This window comes from Lycorma delicatula, chromosome 3 (assembly GCF_047948215.1).
Source record: "Lycorma delicatula isolate Av1 chromosome 3, ASM4794821v1, whole genome shotgun sequence".
In the NCBI taxonomy this organism is placed as follows: Eukaryota; Metazoa; Arthropoda; class Insecta; order Hemiptera; family Fulgoridae; genus Lycorma; species Lycorma delicatula.
In genome coordinates this window covers 41,555,290-41,570,727 of record NC_134457.1, presented here as the reverse complement: position 1 = coordinate 41,570,727, position 15,438 = coordinate 41,555,290, and the positions used below count along the sequence as shown (strand labels likewise).

At 23.6% G+C, this 15,438-nt stretch overlaps 1 protein-coding gene across 1 annotated transcript in view; it reads left to right on the top strand.

The window, feature by feature from the left end:
* LOC142320875 (uncharacterized) overlaps nt 1-13,786 on the top strand; it is a 50,710-nt gene extending 36,924 nt beyond the window's left edge. Inside the window, exon 4 of the mRNA XM_075358854.1 lies at nt 13,599-13,786. Coding sequence (XP_075214969.1) covers nt 13,599-13,666 — 68 coding nt within the window. The 3' untranslated portion in view covers nt 13,667-13,786. The remainder of the gene's footprint in view (nt 1-13,598) is intronic.
* The last annotated feature ends 1,652 nt before the right edge of the window (nt 13,787-15,438 follow it).

Here is a 15,438-nt window from a genome sequence, read left to right as displayed (position 1 = left end):
GAATTGTAAGAAGATGGGGCTTGTCGTATGTTAATCTTGTGAAATTTTTTTTCACATGCAACCATTGTCCTATTGAGTAAATTTGAAGTTTTTCTTAACTTTAAAGTGGAAATCTTTTTTATCTCCTACTTAGCACCGATGAAATATACTTCCGCCTTCCGGCGTCCCGAAAGGGAGTTTTTTTGTATTGTATTACTCGTCAAAACGTAGATAAGTAGTAGTTCTACTGGGAATGTATAAAATAACAGGTACAGTTAATAGTACAAAGGAATAATGTAACACCAAATGACGTCGAAACTAGCAAGAACTCAGTCCAGTATCTATCACCATCCCATGCGTTAAGTAAGCTTTCTTTTTTTAACTATAACGTATAATAATAAAAATTATTATTTTTTATATATTTGTATTAATTCTTTATATTAATTCACTTATATTAGTCAGTCTGTCAACTTGTATTATTTTCATCCAAATTTTAAGTGATTGTAATTTTATTGATTTTCACATATAGTATTGTTAACGTACAACTGATAATTATTATACTTCTGTGGTTACTTTTGTTGCGCAAAACTGGTTGTACTATTTTTTAATATTCAATAACTCAAACGGATTAAATAAACAAATCTTCGACGGCCTATGGAATATGAAAAGCAAATTAAATTACCGGAAACAGATGGAAGAGGAGCTCTAAAGGATAGGATTGTAAGAAGAGTTCTTTTGCAATAGATATAACTTCCGAAGAATAATTTACAATATAAAAAGTTCTTGTGGCAGAAAAAAGAAAGACAAGAAGAAAATGGATATATGAGTAAAAAATGAAGCCATGCCAAAAAAAAGAAACGCTTGAAAGAAGGGAAAGAAGCTAAAAAGAAGTGATATTTGCGTGGTCTGAGTTAGTCTTTTTCCATAAAAAGTATTAAAAGTTTTTTTTAAATTTCATTAAAAATTATTTACAATTTTTTATAATTATTGTAAATTATAATGATTTAATTCCTAACTATACCTTTCTATATTATGCTTATCTTTTAATATTTACATATTCTTTTATCCTAAATTAAATACTTTATTATAATATTTAAAGCTTTTTATTTTTAACATTTCCTTCTACAAAAACAATTTACTGAACTTAAATTAATTATCCAATTTTTTAAAGATGTTATCACAATTTTTTATTTTGTTAGATCATGTTAAAACTTTATTTTTACTGTATAATTTATCGATTTTATTTATTTCATTGACCTTTTTAAGTTTATAATCTTTTTTTTCTTATTCTTAATGTTTTTTCTGAGGTAAAGTGTGTATCTATTATACAAATTTCTAATTTTCTTCTTTTTAATTTGTCCTAATTCTATATTTGATTAGAAAATATTTTTTCTATATTAAATATCTTCTTGTTTGTATCAATCTTAATTTAACGAATGATGGTAGAAATTATTAATTTCTACCATCCTTTCTAATTAAATATTTTTTTTTAATTATGATTTTATATTTTAATGTTTAATCTTCTTCTTTAATTATCCTTCTTTTGATTACACTTCATTTTATATTGGTTTTATTTTTACTTACTACTAATTTCTTTAATTAATTCTTATTTTCAAATGAAATTAAAATTATGATCTGTAAATTTTAATTTTTTTTCTCCTCTGGAATGATAATAATTCTTTCTCTGTGTTTTAAATTAACATACTGCAGGAAGTATTTTCCTAGTCATTTATTTCTGTATATGGCCTTCTTTCCTTTCTGCTTTTTATTACTTTTACAACTTTGTTTTTACATAAATTAACTTTTATTATTTCTTCTAATATTTCTATTTTATCTTTTTCTTTATATGTTTACATATTATTCTATATTAAATGAGTATGTATATATATTTAGAAATATTCATAAAATAAGTGAAATGTTAATAGAATAATCTATTATTCATATAACATATATTCTGTATTATTATAACTTAATATATTATTGTATTGTAATAATATAATGTGTTATTTTAATAATATATATGTTTTATATAATATAATATTATTATAACATATTAAATAAGAGAATATATATATATATATATATATATATATATAGAAATGTTCATAATATAATCTCCATATATATGTATATAATTCTGTCTGTAAAAATGTCCCTATTCGCCTGTAATATTAACGTATTTATTATTGGTTATAATAGTCCATGTTGTAAATTTATGCAACATAGACGAACATACTTGTATTTTATGATTAAATATTGTATGGAAACATATTTGATTCCTGTTTTAGTTTAGTTTGATTGACAGATTTATTATACTTAACAATATGTCACGATAACAGTATACAGTATTGCTTGTACATCTGAATATGCTTTTCTTATTATGAGTCTGGCTGTCAGAAGTAACAAGTATTGCATTTAATTCACCTTAACATGAAAATATTTCTTTGTTTCTCTATTTGTCTGTGTGTGTGTGTGTGTGTGTGTTTGGGTGTTTGAATTTATTAATAATTACCTAAATATGTTCATCATCCAACCTATATAATCTCATGTGTAAAAAAAACTTTTTAAATGTTATATTTAAATGCTACATCAAAGGATCAAATATTATCTTGAACTCCCAACAAATATTACTTTGAATTTTAAATCTTTAATATTCAGCATTTATTATCCTATAAACACTGAAATATTATATTTGTTTTTATTATTAATTATATAAATTTATACTTTATTTTCATTTTAAGACAAATTTTATATACTACAAGTAATTATAAAATTTAAAATTCATTCAGTGAATTCATTGTACGATTTAAAAATTTACAAAACTATTCCAATATGCTTCACAGATAAAGATATTTTTACATTATTTAATCACTTAATAATATTCGCTTAATTAAAATAGTATTTCTATTGCCCAAAAATTAATAAAAGTTGTGTTTCTTTGTTAAAGATTATAAAGTATCTTCTAACGATCAAATTAATTTCAAATTTTTATAACAAAAATAAATCACATAAATTTATCATCATCATTACTAAATTATAAAATTATTAAACATTAGACAGTTATATCACATTAATTAACTTTTATTATTAAAAGCTTTTTAATAATTAATTAAAATTAAAATTAATTATTAGTTGGTTATTCATTGAGTCGCTTCAAAAAAAAAAAAAACACAAAGAAGATCTATATAAAAACTTTAAACACAACGTGTAAAATTATTCATATAATATAAAAATCTAAGACAACAGCACACTTGGATAAGCATGTAATTTACAAATATAGAAAATATGAAAAAAAAATACATATATATATATTAAACGAACTAACATAATAAGTCAATTCATTACATAATTAAGAGATTTATTTTTAAGAAAGGAGTACTTAAAGAACAATTCCACCAAATACTTTATTGTAATTGGCTCCGAAAATTTAAATAATTTCAAAATGTAATAAAATTACGTCATCCTGTTTAACATATTATTAATCATATACTATGTTAATGTATATTCCCTTAAATTATTACATTCTGATTCTACTTCAAAAAAAAGGTGTCAGATCATCATTTTGTTTATTTAAATTTAGCTAAGATGGCTTTTCATTTATACTAATTTTTTTTTATAATTAAGTAAATTTATCATGAAATATTATAAGTCTTAAACATCAAATATCAATTTTAATTAAGAAATTTTTCAGTTCCTTTTTAAACAATTATAATTTGGCGTTATTTTTTAATGAATTACATGACATAATTATTATTCTTACAACTATTTATTTGATGATTTGTTAATAAATTCGTATCAGATATGATAATAATAGATTAAAATTTATTTTATGTATAAAAACTCAAAATACTATATTGTAAATTCTTATGTTTGAACCCTATATACAATATAGTATTTTGAGTATAAAATACTCAACAAAAAGACGGGTATTAAATAAAAATCAGTTTTAGAAGCATTTTATTTATATGTGGATGGACTTACTATTTTTTTAAGTTATCTATTTCGCAAGCAGATATAAACTTACATTCTTACTATTATTAAATAATGATAGAATTGAACAACGGTATATCATTGATTATTAACAATAATAATTATTAATCAAGTCGAATGATATTTTGTTATATTTGGCTAAATATTATAGAATTATCATTTGGAATTAGGAAAAAGCCAACTTACTGGGACACATCATAAGAGAAGAATTTATCAAAACCTAACTAAAAAAAAAAAAGCATATTGTAACTAATAGAAGACAACAAAATGGGAGTTAATAAACCAGAAAATATTCTAACCATATGATATGATTGAAAAATTTCTATATGTTTATATTTCTTTATATTTATATTCTGAATGATGAGATTCACGATTATCTGGAGCTCCCATCGGTTCGTGAGATTGCACGACAGCGCAACGTCAAATATCTGCAGAGGCTTGATAATCATGTAAACCACTTTGCAATTAATCTACTCGATAACAGCAGAGACGTCCGACGGTTGAAACGTGCCCATGTACTCGACTTAGGGTCTGCGTAACAGTTTGGAATCTAACACCGTCAAGTTTAGTGGTGTCGTATCTAATTTCTTGTTACTTCTTTTTCTTTTTTATTTCTTATTAATGTTTGATTTGTGGACTATATGGTGCTGAAATTATTGGTTTGTGATTTATGACTGAGCTTGAAATTTCATATTTGACTTTAAGTTTGCTTGCAACTGTTTATTGTGTATTATTTATTTTGGGGGTTCCTTAAGGACCTTCTTATCACGTGCTTTTGTCAGGAAACTTACTTATGGCCCCGCAGGAGAGCCTATTGTAATTATAATTGTTATTGAGCAAAAATTTATATTTTGTGAATATACATATGCAACAGAACTATATCATATTTTCATGTCGAAACGTATTTTTTTTTTAAGAAGAGAAAGAACCTTTTTGTATTTACTCGTAATTAATTTCGTAACAGTTTTTTGATAAATAATTTATTTGAAAATTCTTTTACCTAATTTATTTCAAATTGAAATACATTTTTTTCAATAATAATAACATAAATAACCCTGATGTTTTTTTTTTATTCAATGCTCGTAGAAATTTTAGCTTTAGCACGATGAACGTAGTTTATTAAGCTATTTAAAATTCCAAGTTTTAGTCAGTCAGATGTAGGGATGGACAGCTAATTTAACAGTACTTCAAAACAGTTTTTATCTTATATCTTGAAAAACTGTTGTTTAAAAAAGTTAAAATTTGACATAGGTATTTGGTTATATATTATATTCCAGCTTGGAACTGATTTTCAACCCCGTCGAGCAAGGGAATATGACGGTATCCATATTTTTTTGGGGGAAAAAAATATTTTTTTATAGCCTTAATGAATAACTTTTACCAAATCGAGCAAAATTCTAATGTATATCCTAATAACATAACTTTTTTTTTGTTATTAAGATATTATTATTATTATAGTTTCAACTAAGAACACTGTGGTTTCTATGTTGAGTACTATTTATCTTTCTTAGCTTCATTCTTTTATTATATGATGACACGTTTCGGAATAGTTCCATTGTCAAAACACATTGTACTCAATAAGTTCTGAGATTTTACCTGTTTTTCAGGTTGTAATTGTTATCAGAAATGTTATATGATGTAGCCATCGAGTAAGGGATCAAAAAGCTTTCTCTCTCTTATACTTTCAATGCTTCATAATTTTTTTTAAATAAAAAGGTCATTTGCTTAAAGTTAAATCAGACCCAAATTGCACTTATAAACATTTTGATTTTTTTTTTCAATTTTATTCTAAATATTGTATAATATGTCGTTAATATTTAAAACCTCTATGGTATGTTCGTATATTTGAAATAAAAATCTTTCAAGGACAAATCCAAGGAAATTATACAACTCTTCGTCGACTTTGTTTTAAATTTTTGATTAATTTTCGGGATAGGCTATGTCATTTTTATTTAAATATTAACGCTTTTGTAATATTATTATTTTATTCTATTAATTATCTTCAATATAATATTTAAATCATTATTAATTCATATAATTATTATTTTATCTAATAATTTTAACCTGTTCTACTCTAATTTAGGATTTTTTTAACTTTCCAAGTAATATTAGGGTAATACCTTTTGTTGTTATTCATATTAGTTGATTGATATATCTCCTTATTATTAGCCTGATGGTCTACTTATAAAGTATTTTAATATCATACTGATCTGAATAAAAAAAATAGTCTAGATATAACCTTTATCAGTATTACCTAAGTTTTACTTATAAGCTATTAAAATATCAATAAAAATGAAAGGGATAATAGTACTTTTCAATTCCATCGTAAAACTATTTAATTTTTTTTTTTTTTTTTTTTTATTTTATTTGATGTAATTTTTAAAATAAAATTCAAATTAGAAAGTAATACTAATAATAAAAATATCTTTGATTTATATATATATATATATATATATATATATGATTTATTTCTAAGATATCATATTGGAAAATCAATTGAAAATGATTGTTGTAAAGGTTAAGGCTTGGTCTATTATCTACACTATTGCCTTAAGGAATTCTAAAACAACAACAACAACAACAAACATGAGTTGAATGAAGAAAGGAAGAAGGACTGGGTCCTGATTGCACTTCTCAGATGACATTACTTGCGGTCAAAGGCTCCTCATCACGTCCAATACTTCAAAGGAACTCACCTCTTCTACCAAAGACAATTGACTTTTAGTTCCTCGGGCGATATCTCACAACATCACTTGAATTATTGTTTAGTAAAAGGGAGTGGGCTTTAACAGGAAAGAGAGTATATATATATATATATATATATATAATAGAACGGATAGTATGATGAGAAATTGTGTATGAGTTAACTATTGTGTTTCTTGTATCTTGTAGTCCTCAGTATAATTTCGAAACATATTTCACATTCCTTTACTTACCTCGTTTATGTTGTTGGTTCAGACGTTTACATAAACCATGTATATTACATTTGACATATATATTTACCATATTCTATTGTTTAATATAAATGAATAATGTCATACATACATTCCACAGATAATATTTGAACACATTTTACGTATTTTTTTTATTGAGTCAAAACTGCGATGTGTTATTGTTTTGTAAGTATTATATATACATATATATATATATATATATATATATATGTGTGTGTGTGTGTGTGTGTGTGTTGTGTGTGTATGTATATGTATATGTATATGTATTATAAGAATTTATACAATTCAGTCATATTTTTAAAGAAACAAAAGTAAACTTTCTTTGTTATTTTATTATATAATTTTTCGCTGTTTGCTTTCGAAATATTGTGATGTATATTATTATACAAATATCTAGGTTAAATTACTCACATAAATTCGTTTCTGTTTCAAGTAAATATTTCCTTCCTTTTTTCTATTTAAAACATATATTTATTCTAGATTAGTATAATTTAATGTAAATATTAAATATTAAGAAATAAAGGAATCTATTTACTAATAGGAAATCCTTCTACTTCAGAATTTAAAGAGTTTAAGAAGCTAGTTAAAGTCCTGCTAATATTTTTTTTTTTTTTTTATAAATTCAAAGCCTTTCAGGTCTGCACTATAAAATACATATATATATATATATATATATATATATATATATATATATATATATATATATACATATAAAAAACAAACATTTGATTATATGCGCATTTTGAGTTCATTAAAAAAAAGAAGAAAGTAATTAATTTCTCTTTCATTTTTTTTTATAACAACTGACCAGATAAAAAATTCTCTACTTTTTTTTGTACTTCAGACATTTCATTCAAGTAATCTCCTTATATATGAAAATATTTTTACTGTAGTTAACAAATCTTTATTTATTTAAACTGGTAGTTAAATCATTTCTAATTTGGTATGTTACTGATTCCAGAATTATGAAAAATAATTGAATTATGAGCCAGATTCTAAAAATAAACCATGTTAATGAAAAGTAAATAATATTAAATAAATCGTTAAAAGTACATCCTATCGACCACTATAATTTTCTTTTAATCTAGGAATACTATACGAAAAGGATGTAACGCATTAATAAAAATCTCATATTTTATATAAATTCAAATCCAGTACTGATAAAAGGCATTTATAACACATATTAAATACCAAGTTAAAAAGGAACTAATCCCATCTTAAGTGTAATATTTTGCTTAGGGCTCTCTGAAAAAGAATTTAAAAGTAAAAAAATTGGCTGATAGATCACAGTTTATCACTCCATTAATTATCAGTTACGTTGACAAATATTTAAAAAATTAAAAAGTTAACTGATCCAAATAAATATATTTATGAATGTGAAAATCTTTACTGAAAAAAAGCATATATTTATTTTTAATAAATGGCAACTTCCACTTGTATCGCACCTGTAACTCAACACAATCTTGTGTTTATAAGAAATTACATTAGTATGTTTCCATTTCAATAATTGATAAATTACCGAAACATTTTTAAAAAGTCTTCCTCCCAATTAATTAAAAATATAATTAAAAGATTTTATTTATAGAAACAATAATACTATGCCAATGAATTTTTAAATAATAAAAATTAGTTTTTTTGTAAACATTAAAATTTTTGCATTTCGATTAAGATGCACACAATATTATGTGTTAAAATAATTTTCATTAATCTCTTATGGATTGTGATTTATATTGCAGGTTTTATATATATATTTAGTACTTCATGCATTTACTTTAACATCATTTCATCTGTTTTTATTTTAAATAATTATTTAGTACTAAATATATATTTACTTTTAAATATATATTTAGTACTTCATGCATTTACTTTAACATTATTTCATCTGTTTTTATTTTAAATAATTATTATCGTATTTAATATAATTTTATATAATTAATTGTGTATTTTATGAAACTTCTCTGATCAAAATTTTACCACAGTTTCCCTTGATTCATCCAGATAAACGCTGGATTAAGGCAATAATGTTTAATCTACCCAGTTTCTTTCTGTAATCGCAGAGTAACATATTTATCCATTGATGATATGATCTGTATAATGTATTGTTATTTACCAGTTAGAATAAGAAATTTAATTATTTCTATTTTTTTTATATTAATACGGATTCTAACTTCTTCTTTTTGTTTTATTTATTAATTATTTTCTTACTTATTAATGCAATTTTAACAAAAACTGTTCCAGTTTTCTTGATTTTTTTTCACGTAAATTGTGGAAAGGTTTCTTTTTTTTATTTCATGAATTCTTGAATAATATATAATGTACTTATTACTAATCTGAATAAAATCGTTTAATTAGTAAAATAATGTAATTTATATTAATTTAATATCTATCCATTGAATTAAAAGAAATATTAATTGTCTAAACGTTATTAAAAAAACACCCAGTAATTGTAAATATTATTTAAGTTTGACAAATCCATCTGCAGGAATTTATTATATCTAGAACCTCGTTATATATTTATAAAGCAATATTATCGATTTATAAATCGATAATTATTTTCTCATTTATTCATTCCATTATATAATTTTCAACGAACGCACAGTTCGTTATTGGTCAATACATATTGTGTACGTGTGTGAACACTTTTTGTCTCGGATTATGATTTTGATTTCGGATTCAAATATAGGATTTCAAAAATACGCGAATGGTTGCGATTGGAACCTCAAAAACCTTCAATTAACCTCAAAAAGGACGTCAAAATTAAACTTTTGTAATAATCGATACGCAATATCATTGTAAGCTATCAAGTCCCGGCTGCCTGGGCGGGGCTTTGCGTTCTTCCGAGGTAAGGCGAAGGCACCTCCCGGAGCTAAGTTTATGCTTAATTTCGTGTACGGCTCCGGAGGGGGGGAACTACATATGTATAAAAAATGTATAAAGTAGATTCAAACGCATTAAACGGTTTACTAAAATACATAAAATATATAAATATCAATCTTTTAAATCGATTGTAAGGCCCCAAAATGGCCGAAAACTAATTTTTTAATAATTGAAAAAAAAATGCCATAAAACCACCAAAACAAGAAATAAATGAATTATATTAACTTAGCGTATGTACCGAAGGTAAAAGTTTGAGATAATAACTTTGTTATAAATTAATTGAGAGAACGGTATTAATAACAAAAATTTTCGTTTGGAAAATTTACTAGACTTTTCATCTATAACTGATTTATTTTTCAAATTACCCACTTTGGGGTATGTTGGATCAGTTATATTTTATATTTTTTGACTACTTTCCTTTTTATCCCATATTCTTTTATTCTTTCTTAGGTTGATTTCTTTCTTCTGAAATTTTTGCTTTTTTTTGGATTTTGGTTTTCCTTTGAGTATGTGGTTTTCATCTCCTACTATTTCTCTAAGATAAGCTGAATTGTTTCACCTGTAATAATTAATTCATTCAAGTCTTCTTGAATTTGTTTGAACCATTTGCTGTTATTATTTTATATTTTTGTAAAATTCAAATGAAGATATTTTATTATTGTTAATATATATATGTTTGAAAATATAAAATAAATTATTGATAAAGAGAGAGGGGGAAGACAGAGAAGTAATTATATTTAATAAAACGAGGGAAGTGAAGAAATCAGATACTGGTTCAACTTATTTCACTCATAATGTTGTCTTTCATTGAAAGTAACAGTGCCACTATGATCATTTAACAACAAGAGCAGGTAAAATACAAAGAAAAAGATTCGTGCTGGTGCATTATTACCCAACAGATCGAATCGTGCTTTTTATTTTATATATATATCCTTTTATCTTTCTTTCTTTCTTTCTTAACTTTATTGAAAAGTAAATAAAATTAAAAAATATACGTAACAATAATATTGTTAATGCCCCTCCCAAGAAAGTTATTGTTGTATTTATTATTTTTTTATAACATTTAATATTATAATATATTTTATATGATAAATTATGTATTAAATATTTTTATTTTTACTATAAAATATTATTGTAAACTACTGTTTTGTAGTTATATCAGTTAACAATTATAATTATAATTATTATTATTATTAATATTTTTTAATTAAATTCCAATTAATTTTATATTCTTAGTTAAAAAAAAAATTATCATGGGGCGTGCCTCTGTTCGGTTCTCTTAGTTACTTTAGTGATAAATCGGCTATCGCGCATGGCTGAAAACCAGCCTGCAGAATCGACCAAGCGTGTAGCCCAAAGCTGCAGGGAACAATTTTCAGCCTCTCTCAATCTACTATTGTATTGAATTTACTTTTTAAGTGATTCTTTTTTTATCCTTTGTTATTACCTTATAATGTAATTATTCAAATGATTATTTTTTTAACTCAGATTATCTTTTAATATTAAAAATATATTTATTTGTTTAATTAAAATAATTATTGGTTTTTTACCATTTTATTAATTAAATATATTAAATATTGATTTTTAATTGTTTAATATTTTATTTAATCGTTTGTAACATTCTACTTACAAATTATAATTCGAACTTTTTTATGTAATATCTTTAAAATAGTATCTTGAATAGAATTAATTACAAACTATAGAAGCAAATGTTAGTACTTTTTATTAAATATCAACTATAATAATGATAATAATATTTATTAATTATTTAATGGATATACATATATACATACCATAAGTAAAACTAAACTCCATATAAATTTTTTTTTACTTAACTAGATTTTCTTTTTAAACCAGATTTTACTTATTTTTGGAAAGACAAAAGGAACTCCTATAAATTAAACAGGATATCTCACGAGAGAAAACGGAAAGAATTTCAGTAAACGTTTTATAAATTAAAATAGAAACAAATTTCATATAAATATGGACCCCGAAACGCTTAAGTTTTCGAGTTGTAACTTATGGAAAATTTCGATCTGATATTTCTGTTCGAAGGATAAAATTAAGCTTTACTGAAATTCTTAGAATTTAAATTAAGGGATAAATCTGATTATTAAATATGGGTTTTGACCTGAATAATTGAACAATACTATATTGAATTATAATTAATTATTGAACTGAATAATAATATCTAGTAATCTTTAAGAAAATTATTGTAAAACACAAAAAGAGTAGTTGTAAAACGTAATTTTTAGGTGTGATATACAAGAACTTAGATTCCAGATAGTAAACCAATAAAATTTTTTAGAGCATTTAATTTGTCAACTGAAAATGAAAAAAAGTTTAAAAATTTGACTTTTATTTAAACGAAACACACTGAAACGTGTCAGAAAAATATTATTTCTAAATTTATTCGATAATGAAATAATTCTTGTTTTGTTTTTTTTTTTAATTATAATATAGATTATTTTTCTACATTAAAATAAAATTTTAACTTAAAATATAAAGTAATAAAAATAAATGAAACTTTTATAAAAGACCTAACTCAAAACAGAAATCATATATGATGATAATTTCATGAATACTTTATATGTATTTAACTAGACAACAGAAATACTGTACTTTGATATTAAAAATGTATTATTTTTGTAATGAAAGAAAGGAACTTTTTACATTTATTCGTATCTAATTGCTTCCGCGGCTTCGCATTCGTACTTAATGTGTAGCTTGAGTCCTTCTACGCTCATTTCATTCTGGGCAGCTCTGGATGCTGCTTGAAGTTCAGCTTGCGAAATTTTTTTTGTGCCAAATGTTTCTCTATAAAAAAGAATGAAAATTGAAAAAGATTAATAGACATCAGTGCCGTAGATTTTTGCGCGACAAACATTGCGTGAGTAACAAACATTCGGATTTATATATTAGTATATTATGATATGATTATTTTTCGGTAATCTAAAAACTTCTTTAACCAATTTATTTAAAATTAATTTTTTTTTTCCAAAAATAGTTATGAAACAGAAAAACCTGAATTTTTTTTTATAGTAGTCGTAGAAAATTGAGTTTTAATATGATGAAAGTGATTGAATAAATTATTTAAAATTTAAAAGTTTTAAGTCAATCAATTTTAAAGAGAAAGAGATATTCAATATTAATTTTTGTTCTCATAGCGTGAAAAACTGTTAACCAAAATAGTTTAAATTTTTTACTAATATTTTGGACCTGATGTTCGATGACGTAGTACAAACGGGCATATAGGAGGCACATACGGGTTTTATTTAGTAAATATATTTCTTACCCTTGATGAATAATGTTATAAGAAAAAAAACATCTTTACGTACATTTACTTATAATTAATTTTCGATAACAGATCTTTTTTAATAGTTATTTACTTTATTTAAAATTGCATTTAACATTTTTTATCAATAATAATAAAAAATATAAATAAACTTGATTTTTTTTTTTACATCGTTCGTTAATTTATGGGATGGGTTATGTCGTTTTTATTTTTAATTTAACGCTTTCCTAATCCATTTATTTTCTTCAGATACAAAATTTAGATCATTATATTTCATATAAATATTATTTTATTTATTTATTCTTTCAATTTTTTTTTTTTTAACTTTTCATGCAACTATTAGGCCAGTTATTTTTTTGTTATTCGTTGATTAATGTACTTATTTATATATTAAATATAAATATTTTATATATTAATTATTACACATTATTTTACATAATCCAATTTGATTTTAAAATTTTAGTACAACTTAATACGATATTGTTTTTTTTTTTTTGTTTCAGGTTCTGCCATTACTGGTGCTCTTCCAGGAAACGGCCCCCAATACTCTCAAGGAGTTAACTATTGGTAACGAAAGGAAGCCCTTAGGCATAATTAAATTATAATAATTAATTAACGACTTCATAATCTTATAGATAACAATTATCTCTTCTTTCCGTGACTCTACCTCCATTATTTATTACCATTCTATTGTATCATTTTCACATCTTTTGTAAATTTGTCCTTATTATCTAGTATCATAATTTATTTATTTATAATTTAAATTATGTTTAATATTGAACGTAAATATTTATTACAGTAGTGTTTTTATTATTTTTTTTTTTTTGTTTTAAATTATTTGATATAAAATATTATTACTTGGATTTTATTTGCAGAAGATAAATTTCATATTTTATTTTAAAATAAATGTAATATGATTTTCATAAATCTTTATTTAATTATAAAATACAAAGTTTTTTTTTCTAAAAAGATGTTAATGATGTTAATATTAATGTTTTTTTTTTTTTTTTTTTTATTTTAATATCCTTCAAAAATTAAAATTACATCTCAATAAAGTATGACCAACACAATGTAAAGCTTTGTAAAATGGTTGATATTAATATCAGATAAATCATTTTAATTTTGAAAGTAATTGGGGAGAAATTTAATTAAAAGTCTGTTTTAATTTTGCTTATCCTGAAGGAATAATAAATTATTTATTTATTTTATTATATCGTCGTGAAAATTTATATTTATTCTTTTTTTCTTTAACTTAAAAGATATTTCTTAAATATAGCGAGATAAAAACAATTTTTTTGTGACTAATTTTAAAATTATGGGTTTTTCAGTCAATAATAGCCATGTTTAACACTTTTCTTAGAGTCCCTCTTCTTAATTTCCTGCCAGTACTTCTTAAATTATCTTATTAGCCTTTTTTCTGAAGCCTTTTGAAAATATTTATTTTTTAATTTCTTCTTCGAAGAAACCCCTCCTTTTTGAGATTTCTATTAATATTTTCTTGATTATTTACCGTTTTTTAAGTCCATAACTTCTTTATGTCTTTCATAACTTTATGAGAATGTAAAAAGATGAGAATTGTCTAGGGAACTGTACCGTCACTCATCTTTAAAATATGGTTTATGAAAGTTGATCTCTCATAAACTAATACTTTAGATTTATGTTAGGTGAAGTTTTTAAATACATAAAGTATTTTATCCTGAATAGGACAAAATATTTTCCTTACAAATCACTTTTCTTTCTTTTGGATTTCCTTTTAAAAGAGCCTAGTCGATTATCGTCAAACATTTTGCAGCGTACATTATTTCTTCATGAATCACCGTATACCTTAATTTTGCATTAATAGAGATAAATCTTTGTAGTGTATTCTTTGTGTTCGATTCATTAGGTCGCTTCCATTCTGTTCATCTGATTTCTAAGAGCTATTTTTTCTTGGACGTTCCATTACATTCTATAGTATCTCCGAGGTACTCTACTTTTTCTTTTTTTTATACCTGGTTAATAAAAAATTTCAATTTATCGAATAATTTAGTTTTATAAACTACATTTTTTTTTTATTTTTAAGCGGCCTAATAGATACCATATCACTTCTGCTTTACTTCTTTTTATTTATCCTCCATTTTCTCGGTGTACATTAGTTTTTCTTCTTTTGTCCATTTTCTTCTGGTGTTCTTACTTCCTTCATCCGCGTTATAAATTATTTCTCTAAATTTCATTTTACCTAATCATTTCTCCTCTTATACCTTTATGTTTTGAAGCCCGTTTTCCGTTTCCTTTATTTATCCTGTTTGGTTTTTTTAAATTCCAAAAATTTTGAAAAATAAAAAGTATTTATTCATTCGGAAT